Raw genomic sequence first — 11480 nt, forward strand, 5'->3', positions numbered from 1 at the left:
ACTGACATTAAAAACAGAGACCTGGATTGATCTGCAAAGAATTTTGGATAATGACTCAATTCTTAATGAACAAAATGCACTTAGCAGAAGAGAATGTATCACAATGCCCAAATCTTAATTGCAAAAGATGATTAGAAAACCTTGCAGTATCTGAAGAATTCCAGAATCTTAGACTGATATATAGAGATTGTTGGTGCCAGAATCCAAGTGAGAAATGTAAATAAATGCAGTAATGAATGCATGTTTTTATAATAAATGATGCACTAGCAAAATACTTGCAAGACTCCAGTCATCTGGAAATACTTTTGTAGAAACAACTCCATTTAAAATATACCTGGTAAATACCACTATAGTGCTGACTAAAAAAGTTTTCTCATTTAAATTCACAATACTGAAACCTTGACCATCATGAGAAGAAAAAGGAATGTTCTATGAGGTGTGTTTAAGGAAAAAGCAGATAACCTGATCAAGTAGATAACTTATGGTTAAAGTTCTCATCATAAATAATTAAGGAGCTGTTACTATACAGTTGGGAATAAATATATAAGACCAAGCCTGTTGCACACTGATATTGGAGTTCTGAAACCATAAGTGATGAATGTTTTAAATATCTGGTGCAAATCCACTGACCTGGAGGAAATGCCTCAGGAGGGATAAGTTTTCTGCAATTTATTGTACAGTATGTGTTGGATGGGAGAGGAGGCAGTATAGTATATCTATCTATAGCTTTGAGGGGATCTTGATTTAGGCCCAAGATAAACAATTGACAAAATCTAAGAAGCTAAGCCTTAAAAAATTTATCATTTTTAGCCAAGCATGGTAGTACATGCCTGTAATCCCAGCATCTCAGGAGACTAAGGCAGGAAGATCACAAGTTCAAAGCCAGCCTCAGCAAAGGTTAAGTGCCAAGTAACTCAGTGAGACCCTGTCTCTAAATAAAATACAAAAAAGGGCTGGGGATGTGGCTCAGTGGTGGAGTGCCCCTGAGTTCAATTCCTAGTACCCAAAAGAAAAAAAAAATTATCATTTTATTCTGTCCTTATAACTAGATTTTCACACTACCTGAAAAGTTTTCTCCCTGAAGAGTAGCAAAATTAACATCAGAGAAAAATTAAAGAATACAATTTCACAGATGGCAAATATTCACAATGATTCAACAATAAGCCATTTAAGGCAATTCTTACCTAGTCAGGTAAAGAAATGTAAATTCTATCATGGTAACCCCACCTTTATCCCTGCTCTGCCAATTCTATGTACTTGGCAGAAAATGTACTAATATTGACTCAGAATCAATTCTTTAGATACAATCACAAATGGCCTTAGTGTGAAGCTCCATAGAAATCTAGACAATATCAGATTTCAGAGCTATGTAGGTAACCTCACTGGTGCATTTAATAAATGTTTATTAGCACCTGTGTACAAGGCACAGAGAAGGATGTAAGATCTCACGAATCTGACCAAGCATCAAAGATTCATTATAGTAAAAAAGAATTGGTCAGGGAAGCAAGCCCCCAGATCACAATCATGCACCCTCCCCCCCCCAAAAAAAAATAGACATCATAAAGTGCTTGCTGAGAGCAATTAACCAGTTTGGAAATCAATTTAATTCCAATGGGTAAATCAATTTAATTCCAAACAACTCTCCCATAGCTTCCTATAAATAAGTTTCGTTCCAATAACCTTGTTAGAAAAAACTAAGTGGAATGTAGAAGATAATGTATCTCAGCCAGATTATATTTTCTAATACTTGATGATGTACTGGTAAATAAAACCCCAGCCTCAAACTTCTGTAACCAGTAAGGGCTTCAGGCTGGATTCAGTTTAATGACAAATGAACTCCAACTTTAGTATATACTAACTTTAGTATGTACAATTTTAGTATGTACTGTCACTAAGACAGAATTTTTCTTCCTACATGGCTTCTTTGATGTTGAACAAGGTATGAAGTTCGGGTGAAGCCTTTCCCACATGTATCACACTGATAGGGTTTCTCCCCAGTATGAATTTTTTGATGTTCAATAAGGCCTGTATTCTGAGTAAAACTTCTTTCACATTCATTACACTTATAAGACACAGGCGTTCCAACATTTTCCCACTGGCTTTCCATTCTGCCTTGACCTTCCCAGTCAGGTTCCTGAATATTTCTTTCCCCAGTGTGGATTCTCTGATGTCTCAGGAGATGGGAACTCCGCCTAAAGGCCTTGCCACACATGTTGCACTGGTATGGCTTCTCGCCGGTATGAATTCTGTGATGTTCAAGGAGGCTACAGCTCTGGCTGAAGGTTTTTCCACAGTCATCACACTCATAGGGCTTCTCCCCAGTGTGAGTTCTCTGGTGTTTGATCAGGTCTGAGCTGTGACTAAAGGCCTTGCCACATTTTTCACACTCATATGGCTTCTCACCAGTGTGAACTCTCTGATGAATGACAAGGGCAGAGCTTCCAACGAAGGCTTTGCCACACTCCTCACATTCATAGGGCTTCTCTCCAGTGTGGATTCTTCTGTGCTTACTCAGGCCTGAACTTTGAGCAAAACTTTTTCCACATTCATGGCAAATGTGTCGCCTACTCCCTGTGGCATTTTTCTGCTTTCTGTGTAATCTGGCCTCCTGTTCACTAGCTTCTGCATATGTAGGCATTTGGGCAACGTCTTCACCCTGGTGGCATGGTATCTTCCCTTGTTTTGGATGTTCCTCAGCTAGAGGCAAATCCCCAATCTTAGTCTGCATTTCACCAGCTGAAACAACAAAGGCCAGCAACTGTCAATTGTGCTGTGCCATGGGAAAAAAGCTCTGTGATGAGTACCAGGAAACTAGCATTACAGAGGTCTATATATGCCAAGGAAGAAGACTTAAGTGCAGGAATAAGGATAGAAATAAAGAGTGCTAGGGAGGGAGACCTGAGAATGAGAATGGGGGCATTGAAAGATGGGTACAATTGGGAATGAAATGAGTGAAGAAAAGGTGGCCCAAGGACTGTGCTGTGGATACATGGGGTAGGGATGGTCTCTAAGCAGTAAGAATGGTAAGGGCAAGGCTATACATCTATTTTTTTTTTTTTTTTTTTTTTTTGTGGTGCTGGGGATTGAACCCAGGACCTTGTGCATGCGAGGCAGGCACTCTACAAACTGAACTATATCCCCAGCCCAGGGCTATACATCTAGAATTAGATACTGAAAAAACTAAGTGGATGTAACTCCATGATACAGAACTTGCCTAGCATGTGTGAGGCACTGGGTTCAATCCTCAGCATCACATAAAAATAAATAAATAAAGGTATTGTGTTCACCTACAACTAAAAACATTAAAAAAATAAAAAAATAAAAAGCTGAGTGGAAGGCGACAATGAACAGGGTAAATGAAAGGATTTCTAAAGTGTTGAAATATCCAAAGTGGAGACTCATTAATTGGGTACTGACCAAAGACAAGGGCAGTTATCTTGGAATGTGCCCTAGGTAGAGATACAGTTCCCAAATAGAACAGGCATCAGCACCAGGATATCTAAGTTGAAGCCCCAACTTGTCAGCTATAGACCTCTGACAAGTCAGGTAACCCTTCAGGATCTGAAGTCAACATCTAAGGTAGCTTCTAACTCTCGTGCTCTATGACTCATGGCCCATTTCCTGAAAAGTCTCTGCCCCCTTAGTTAGGGATAGGAACAGGAAGGGAAGGAAAAGAGATCACTGCTGGGGATCAAACCCATGACCTCATGCATGCTAGGCAAACATTCTACATTTGAGCTATACCACCAGCCACATTTGTTGGCATCTCCTATAAACCAGAATTGTAGTAGAGATTCTAGCCCCTTAGTGTAACTAAACCACTGACAAGGCAGTAAAGAAGGTAAGTTAAGAAGGAATTAATAAGGGGCTGGGATTGTGGCCCAGTGGTAGAGTACTTGCCTAACATGTATGAGGCACTGGGTTCAATTCTCAATACTACATAAAAATAAACAAATAAAATAAAAATACTGTGTCCACCTACACCTAAAAAAAATTTTAAAATCATATATATATATATAGACACACACACACACACACACACACACGTATACACACACACACACACACACACAAAGGATTAATGAGTTAAGTGTAGTAACAGGGTTTCAAAATGGTGGTTTTGAATCCAAACATAATGGGATCAATAGTTTCTACCAACCTAACAGAATTACAGGTTTTCTGATAAACAAAAGATGCCAAGGAACCTTGGGAGAGGTTAGTCTTACCCAGGGAGATCAGGCTGTCACAGTTTTCCTGCCTTTCATCTCTGTAGAGATTCACCTGAGATGAATCCACCTGTGTCCACTCAGGGGTCAGAGTCAAGTCCACATCTTCTGTTTTCAGCATCCCCTATAGCAACAGAAGTGATTGACCAAACGCAGTAGGGAACATCTAGGAAGCATAGACAACTCCCCAAGTCACTAATTCATATCCCATCTAGGATATGAGTGGAGCATTTAGGGTCAGGACATTAGTGGGGTACACAGGGAGGGAATGCCCTAGGAAGTACAACAATAGTAAAAGGGATTGGGGGAAGATGAGGGGCTCTAGCTCACCCGGGACTCTAGAGTAAGCCTGGCAGCTAACACGGTGTCTTCTCTGCAGCTGTCTCCCTGGGCAACTAAGAAGGAAAGACACTCTGGATTAGATCTACCTTGGCAGTCAGACTTTCTGCCTTGTGGAATCCAAGTTCAAAACCTGGGTTAATAAATTTCTGCCAAACAAGTTTATACAGAGCATATACTTTTCCAAAGTGCCTGATCCCAACAGCTCCAATTCTAGGGCTAAAGACATCTGGTGTGCTCTGTAGACATTTAAAAAAAGCATGCAAAAATTCAGGACCCTTGTAAGGAATAGCCAAATGAAAGGAACAACACCCCCCTGCACCAAACACACATACACAAGCTTTCCATTGGAGGATCCTTTGAATTTTGTTAGGGAGGGGGAAAACAATGGGATTTTTGATTAGTAGCTGTGAGAGTGAATTCTGCTTTGGTTTTGAAAAACTAAAAGGAGTCAAATAAGGTTGGACCCAGAAAAGCAGAAATGGGACTCTGGTTCAAGAGACAGAACATGAAAAAGAACTTCAGGTTTCCTTATAGGAGGCAAACAGTAAAAGGGGGAAAAACAGTTGGTTTAGGTTAGAACCTTTGTTGAGAAATAAAGATTGCACACTGTCTGATGTGTCCCAGTGTTGTGTGTCACAAGAACCTACACACGTTCAGGGAACTTGAGAGAACACCAGAGAGCATATATTTGTTTCCTCTGGAGTAAATTTCATGTTTTTTTTTTTTTAAATAATAGACCCAGGGTTTAGAAAATATAGAGCCTTTAATTTGTAATAGTCTTAAAACTGGGATATTTTGGCTGGCGCTATAGATTTCTGTTTATTTTCTTCACAGGACTTACTACTAAATTGTTTTATTAATTGTATATTTGCCATATTCTACAATAGAATGGAAATTCCACTGGTGCAATGTTTGTCTCACTGATGGCTATATCCCCAGTGCCAACAACATTGGCTACAACATAAGAGTCCTCTGTAATTCACATGTTAAATGTATTTAGAGAAAATTCTTTCCATACCCAAATTTTAGTAACATCTTATTCATGATGCTGAGACTTGGAAAGATTTCCACAATTGTGTTTGCAATTTCCCTTTTAGTCTTAGTCTCAAAATAGGATTGATCAATGACGAACATGTAAATGAATCTTCTAGGTGAACCTTCAGTGAAACTGGATGAGATCTGTAGAATTCATACAGGCCAGAAGATAATACTCACCTCTATCTTGTAAGGGCTGGCATTGCAAAGATTCACACTTGAGCAGAGCCTTCACTGGTGGGAATTGGCTATTTTGTGACTCTAGGGTTGGTGTCAACAGTGCCACCTTGCAACAGAGCAATTCTTGCCCCTGGTCACCACCTGGGACCTAGAAGTCATTCATTTGTTTTTATTTTCATTTATTCATCAAATACTTCTATAGCACTTTTTATAAGCCTGGCACTGTATATAAAAGTACTATAAAATAACAACATGAATAGCTACCTTAAAAGGGACATACTATTATTTATCCTCATTTTACTTATGAGGAAACTGAGACAGGTTAAGCAATTTGCCCATTGTCACTTGGCTAATAAGTGACTAATAAGTGCTAAGATGGGAGTTCAGGCAGAATGGCACCAGAGTCATGTTCTTAAATCTATGTCCCCTCATTATATACATTTGTGCGTTTATGAAAGCACTTTGGAAACTGGTGAGAAATTCTAAAAAAACAAACAAACTATTATCTGAAAAATGAGTCTAATAATTTTCAGCTTGAAGAATTTTTGGAACAAGTAAGTAAGATTACAGTATGTGAAATCAACCATCACAGGATCTGGCTGGCTAGTTTCTGGGCTGGGTTTGTGGTTCAGTGCTAGAGCAACTGCCTATCACGTGTGAAGCACTGGGTTCGATTCTTAACACTGCATAAAAATAAATAAAGTAAAAGGTATTGTGTTCATCTACAACTAAAAAAAAAATTAAATTATATTTTCCAAGTCACTTTCTTTGTATAACTCAGAAATTCCCACATCCTTTGTAAATAAGTTAAGAGAATTGAAATGACTTTCTGTTATAGAGCTCAGTGCAATAGATCCAAGTCAAGAACTTTGGTCTCCTAGTCACTGGTTAAAAGGCTCTGGTCAAATGTTCTCTGAAGGAATGTGTACAAGGACTCGGATAATGCAAAAATGAAACAGCCTCATAAAACAAGTCAGAAGATGGAGGTAAGAACCCATTTTCTACCAGAGGTTCAAAAGCAAAGGTCTATGGATTCCATCCCAAATGGTCTATGAATTTGGACAGGAAAAAAATTAATCTTATTTATTTATTTTTTTCTTAGGAATCTCTTAAGAAAAATGTAGTATTTACTTGAATTGTGAATGAAAGCAACAAACCAATGTGGTATAAGTAGTTGCAAGACTGTCCTCAACAGAAATTGCAGATTTTTCCCAGCAGAAAAATCTTCAAGCCCCATCGTTAGGTCTTATTAACTTAGTGCATTAATTTTTTTAAAAAGGCATATATACTGCTTCATCACAAATTTAATACTTTGCTAAATGTTTATCAATACAATGGAGTTGTTTTGTAATCCTTTATATTTTCTTAAAGGAATGCCCTTCACTCTGATCTTCAGGAAGGAACAGACTATAACTCTCAGATACTAAACCTATTCTTTCTACCTGCAGTGTGGGCTCATCCAGCTGCTTTTCCAAATACTCCAACAGTACCACCACCTCCTCCCCACTCTCTGGATGCTGCTTCCGCACCCAATTCTGCAGTTCCGTGGGCAGGATGGTCAGGAACTGCTCCAGCACCAGTAGCTCCAGGATTTGCTCTTTGCTGTGCATCTCAGGCCTCAGCCACTGTCGGCAGAGCTCTCGGAGCTGGCTCAGCACCTCTTTGGGTCCTGCTGTCTCTGGGTAGCAGAAAGCACGAAAGCGCTGGCGGCAGTGTTCCTTGCCCTGGTCGGGGTTGCAGGGCAAACTGGTTTCCTCTGCAAAGGCAGAGGCCTCTTCCTTCTCCACCTTTATGACCAGAAGCCCCATCTGGTCATCTGCAGAGTGGTCATCCAGGGCTGTGCTTTCCCTCGACTCTCTAGCCATTCTTAGCCAAGGCAATATGGGCCTCACTGTAGCTGCAAGCTGTACTTTTGGAAATTCCTGTAAGGTGAAAATCATTATTAGTTACTCAATTTGCTAAGAGTACCCTCCTCTCATGCTCAGGTGCCTGGGGATGTTGCCAAGGAGCAGTTGCAGAGATTTTTTCCCCCAGGTTCAAGTGCCTCTGCAGTTACATCCTCTGAACCACTCCAAACCTGAACCCCACATTAAGATCCTCAAAGGATGTCCTGGGAGTGGATGTGGACACCCTCCAAGGCACTCACTAATCCAGATATAAACTGATGTTGGAGCAACCAACTTTCAGCAAAGAGCAGGCTACTTTGGACTCTAGGAAGCTTCTCTCAGTGATTAGCTCAGAATGATCCCATTAGCAACCAGGTCTGTGGTTGACTGAATTTTAAGATGACCCTAAGGATTAGCTGTTCTAATTCCCAGGACTTTGAATATGATGAGATATCATCTCAGATTTACCAGACTAATCAGGAGGAACTTAATTCTACCAATAACCTTAATGAGCTTTTAAGTGGCCTCTAAATAAGAGCTCAGCTCTACCAATATCTTGACTTTGGAAGACCCTAAACAGACAACTCAGTTGAGCCTCCCTGGCCTTCTGACCTACAGAACTGGGAATAATAAGTTTTAAGTTATAAATATCTGGCAAATTGCTATGTAGCAATAGGAAATAAATATTAGGTCCCTGTGGTCAAGGAGCTACAATTAGGAGGAGAAAGAAAAGATGGCAGGCCCTGTGGCAAAAGAAATAGAACTGAATTGTTTTCTCTGATTGTGAGGCTCATCCAAACAACTGGTAGAATATTAACTTACATTCAGATGAGAAAGTTGAATTTCCCCAGACCATGAACACAGTGGCATACACCTGCAATTTCAGTGGCTCAGGAAGCTAAGGCAGGAGGATCTCAAGTTCAAAGCCAGCCTCAGCAACTTAGCAAGGCCCTAAGAAACTCAGTGAAACCCTGTTTCTAAATATAATATAAAAAGGGCTGGGGATGTGGTTCAGTGGTAAGGTGCCCCTGGGTTCATCTTGGTGAAAAAAAAAAAAAATTCCCCCAGACTTCTTTGAACTTTGCACTGGAGGATCTTCTATTTCTCTAAGAAATATCAAAGAATATCACCAAGCTTTTGCCCTGAACAAAGCAGTGGCTGCCCCGATCCTTGCCACTCCTTTAATCTGCCACTCTTTACTCCCCTTCAAGTCCAAACTTCTTAAAAAAAAGTCTTCCATATTTGGACTCTGGTCCTAAGCTCCCACTTAGCCTTCAATACACTGTACACAGCAAACCAGGAAGAAAGCCATTAAAATTTCTCCTGCAGAAGTAACCAGGGATACTTCCTTCTGTTTCCATTTTTCATGGCTTTTTCTAAATCAACCAGGCTGATGCTGGTGTCTACTTCCAGAAACTCACTTTCCCTTTCAGGGACCTGAATTCTGTCCTGCTTTCATCCTTCCTGTCTCTTCCCAGCGTTCTATTACAGTCTGGTTAGATGCACACTTTCAAGCCACGTTTCCTGAGTTCATAACCCGATTTGACCGCCTACTAGTTAGGTGATCTTAGTAAACTTCACATTTCTGTGTGTGTAGGTGATCTTAGTAAACTACACATTTTTAAAAAGGAGCTGAAGGTCTAGCTCAGTGGTAGAGCTCTTTACCAGAATATAACCTAGGTTCAGTCACCTAGTTACCCCCCCTTCCTCCACAAATCTTGATTTCTATCTTGAGCTGCCTCCCAGACACTTCTACCTGGAAATTTTGCAAACAAACACAACTCGGTATGCCCTGACCCAGGCTGATTTTCTTGCTGCCTCATCTATTCTTTCTCCAGTAAAATATTCCCTAGTACAGCAGCAACTAGTCAATAGGCTTCTTTAGAATCATTTGATTACCTCTAGTTGCTACAAGGATCACTTGTTCCAATCTATTCTACCCCTAGAATGTCTCTCAATCTATTCTCCCTGCTATCAGCATGGTTCAGGTCCTCATTTTTGTCTCTAGCCTAATTAAGTACTTTTAACCCATCCAGCTTCCTACATCTTTCAGGCTGCCACCAGAGAGTGCTCTCTAAAATACCTAACCAAGGCCTTCTCCTGCCTAAAATCACTAATGCTTTAATTCCAGATAAGCACCTATTTCTGATCACAACCAACTGGTGACCCTCTCTCCATAAATGAACTAAGGGACTATATTGAATGGTCATGTAGGTGTCATTGTTCAGACCACTCAGCCAAAGGGGCCAGTGGGAGCTCAGATAGGGCTCAGACACTCGTGTCTTCCAGACTATGTACATTCAACAGAGGAATCTATTTTTAAAAAAGGCATAAAGATACCCTGAATTTGCAAGAGCTCAGCAGCTACCCTACCAAACTTAACTATGCTCTTAATAAGTATTTCCTATATGCTGCCATGTATCTTCAGAGTAAACAGCACTCAAGCCCAGAAGTCCAACTTATATGTCCCCTCCTTTCTGGACTCTTTTTCAACCCCCTTAAGTAAAATAAACTGCCTTCTTCCACAACACTTCCTTTCTCCTTTGCAAAATAAATAAGAGAGCTTGTCCCTAGGACATCACAACACACAAACCAAACCACTTTGAGTTTTCGCTTTGGGATAGAATATTCAGAGTATCTTATTTTTTCCTTCCTAAAATACAGAAATCATCCATTACAAAGAGAACTGGTATATGACACCAAAATTCAAAAAAGAAAGAAAAAACAATAACAAAAGCCAGTCATTAACACTACTCACTGAAGACAATGTGCTGTTGTCATTAGAAATAACAAATAACAACAGCCAATCTTTACATTGTGGTTACTCTGTACCTGGTACTTTAAAAAGCATCCTACCCATATTAGATCACTTAATCTTCACATTGACCCAGTGAGTTAGGTGATATCAATCCCCATTTTACAAAGCAGTAAAATAAGGTACACAGAGGTTAAGGGACTAGTCCCAAATCACTCAGCTAATAAGTGGTAGGGGTGGGATCCAACCAGGCAATACAACTCCAAAGTCCTGACTCTCGTTCGGTGACATAATAATTTAAAGAACTGACCTTGTCTCCAGGACGAGTAAAAATTTAACGGTTCCCGTTTTTCAAGGCTTGTGTTGTCTGTGTGACCCACGAATCCTATTTCTAGACACCCTAAGGGACCACCCAGACACCCGGAAAAGGCACTGGATACGGGAATCACAATGCGCCTGGCGTAGGCACTCCCGACACCAGTTCTTAGGGCCAAGGACAGCCCTCCCCGCTCCCGCCAAGGCCTCCCCCAGGGTCTCCCTCTCCGCAGAATGCAAAGGCACTGCCAGGAATGGACTCCTCTGTCCCTACTCGGGGACAAAAGAAGGGCAGGACTGGCAGGACAGCCACGGGTGAACTAAACCCACACAAGAAAGTGGGCGCCAAATGGACGCCTCCCTTTCACCCCCATACTCACAAAAGTGCCCGAAACTAGCAAACCACCCGCAGGGCGGGGCACAGAGGCCACTTCCGGGCCTCTCTAGCCACCTCCCGGACTGACACTCAGTCGTTTGCTGGCTCCCCTCCTCTTTGCTGCCCCTCTCTTCCCTTCTTGCTGTTGAAGAGACTTCAAAACATTTTCCGTCGATAACAAAGGAAAAAAATCACGCGCCGAACTCTGTATATAGTTTGCCACGTTTAGGAATAGAAGGGAGTAAAAAGAATTTAAATTATATTTGCTTTTATGGTCACAAAAAAAAAGCATAAGAAAATTCGTAAGAAAATTAATAATAGTGGTTACCTGTGAAAGGTGAAAGCTAGAAACTGTGAAAAGGGGA

General features: G+C 40.8%; 1 protein-coding gene across 1 annotated transcript; it reads right to left on the reverse strand.

The window, feature by feature from the left end:
* Positions 1–1546: 1546 nt before the first annotated feature.
* LOC143401525 (zinc finger protein with KRAB and SCAN domains 3-like) lies at positions 1547–11105 on the reverse strand. The gene is made up of 6 exons (XM_076859093.1): positions 10735–11105; positions 7226–7705; positions 5784–5931; positions 4557–4621; positions 4227–4350; positions 1547–2736 (listed from the first exon to the last, which is right to left on the reverse strand). Exons 2-6 carry the CDS (start codon positions 7646–7648, stop codon positions 1892–1894), a joined length of 1605 nt encoding a protein of 534 aa, XP_076715208.1. The 5' UTR covers positions 7649–7705; positions 10735–11105; the 3' UTR covers positions 1547–1891.
* Between the last annotated feature and the right edge of the window lie 375 nt (positions 11106–11480).

This window comes from Callospermophilus lateralis, chromosome 6, assembly GCF_048772815.1.
Source record: "Callospermophilus lateralis isolate mCalLat2 chromosome 6, mCalLat2.hap1, whole genome shotgun sequence".
Lineage (NCBI taxonomy): Eukaryota > Metazoa > Chordata > Mammalia > Rodentia > Sciuridae > Callospermophilus > Callospermophilus lateralis.

What these genes read in the sequence shown, in the direction of transcription:
- LOC143401525 (XM_076859093.1), bottom strand. Translation starts at nt 7,648, where the DNA reads ATGGCTAGAGAGTCGAGGGAAAGCACAGCCCTGGATGACCACTCTGCA. An exon ending in TGGATGAGCCCACACTGCAG is followed by an intron (nt 5,932 to 7,225) that starts GTAGAAAGAATA and finishes AATGACTTCTAG; the next exon opens with GTCCCAGGTGGTGACCAGGG. An exon ending in CCAGCCCTTACAAGATAGAG is followed by an intron (nt 4,622 to 5,783) that starts GTGAGTATTATC and finishes TTTCCTTCTTAG; the next exon opens with TTGCCCAGGGAGACAGCTGC.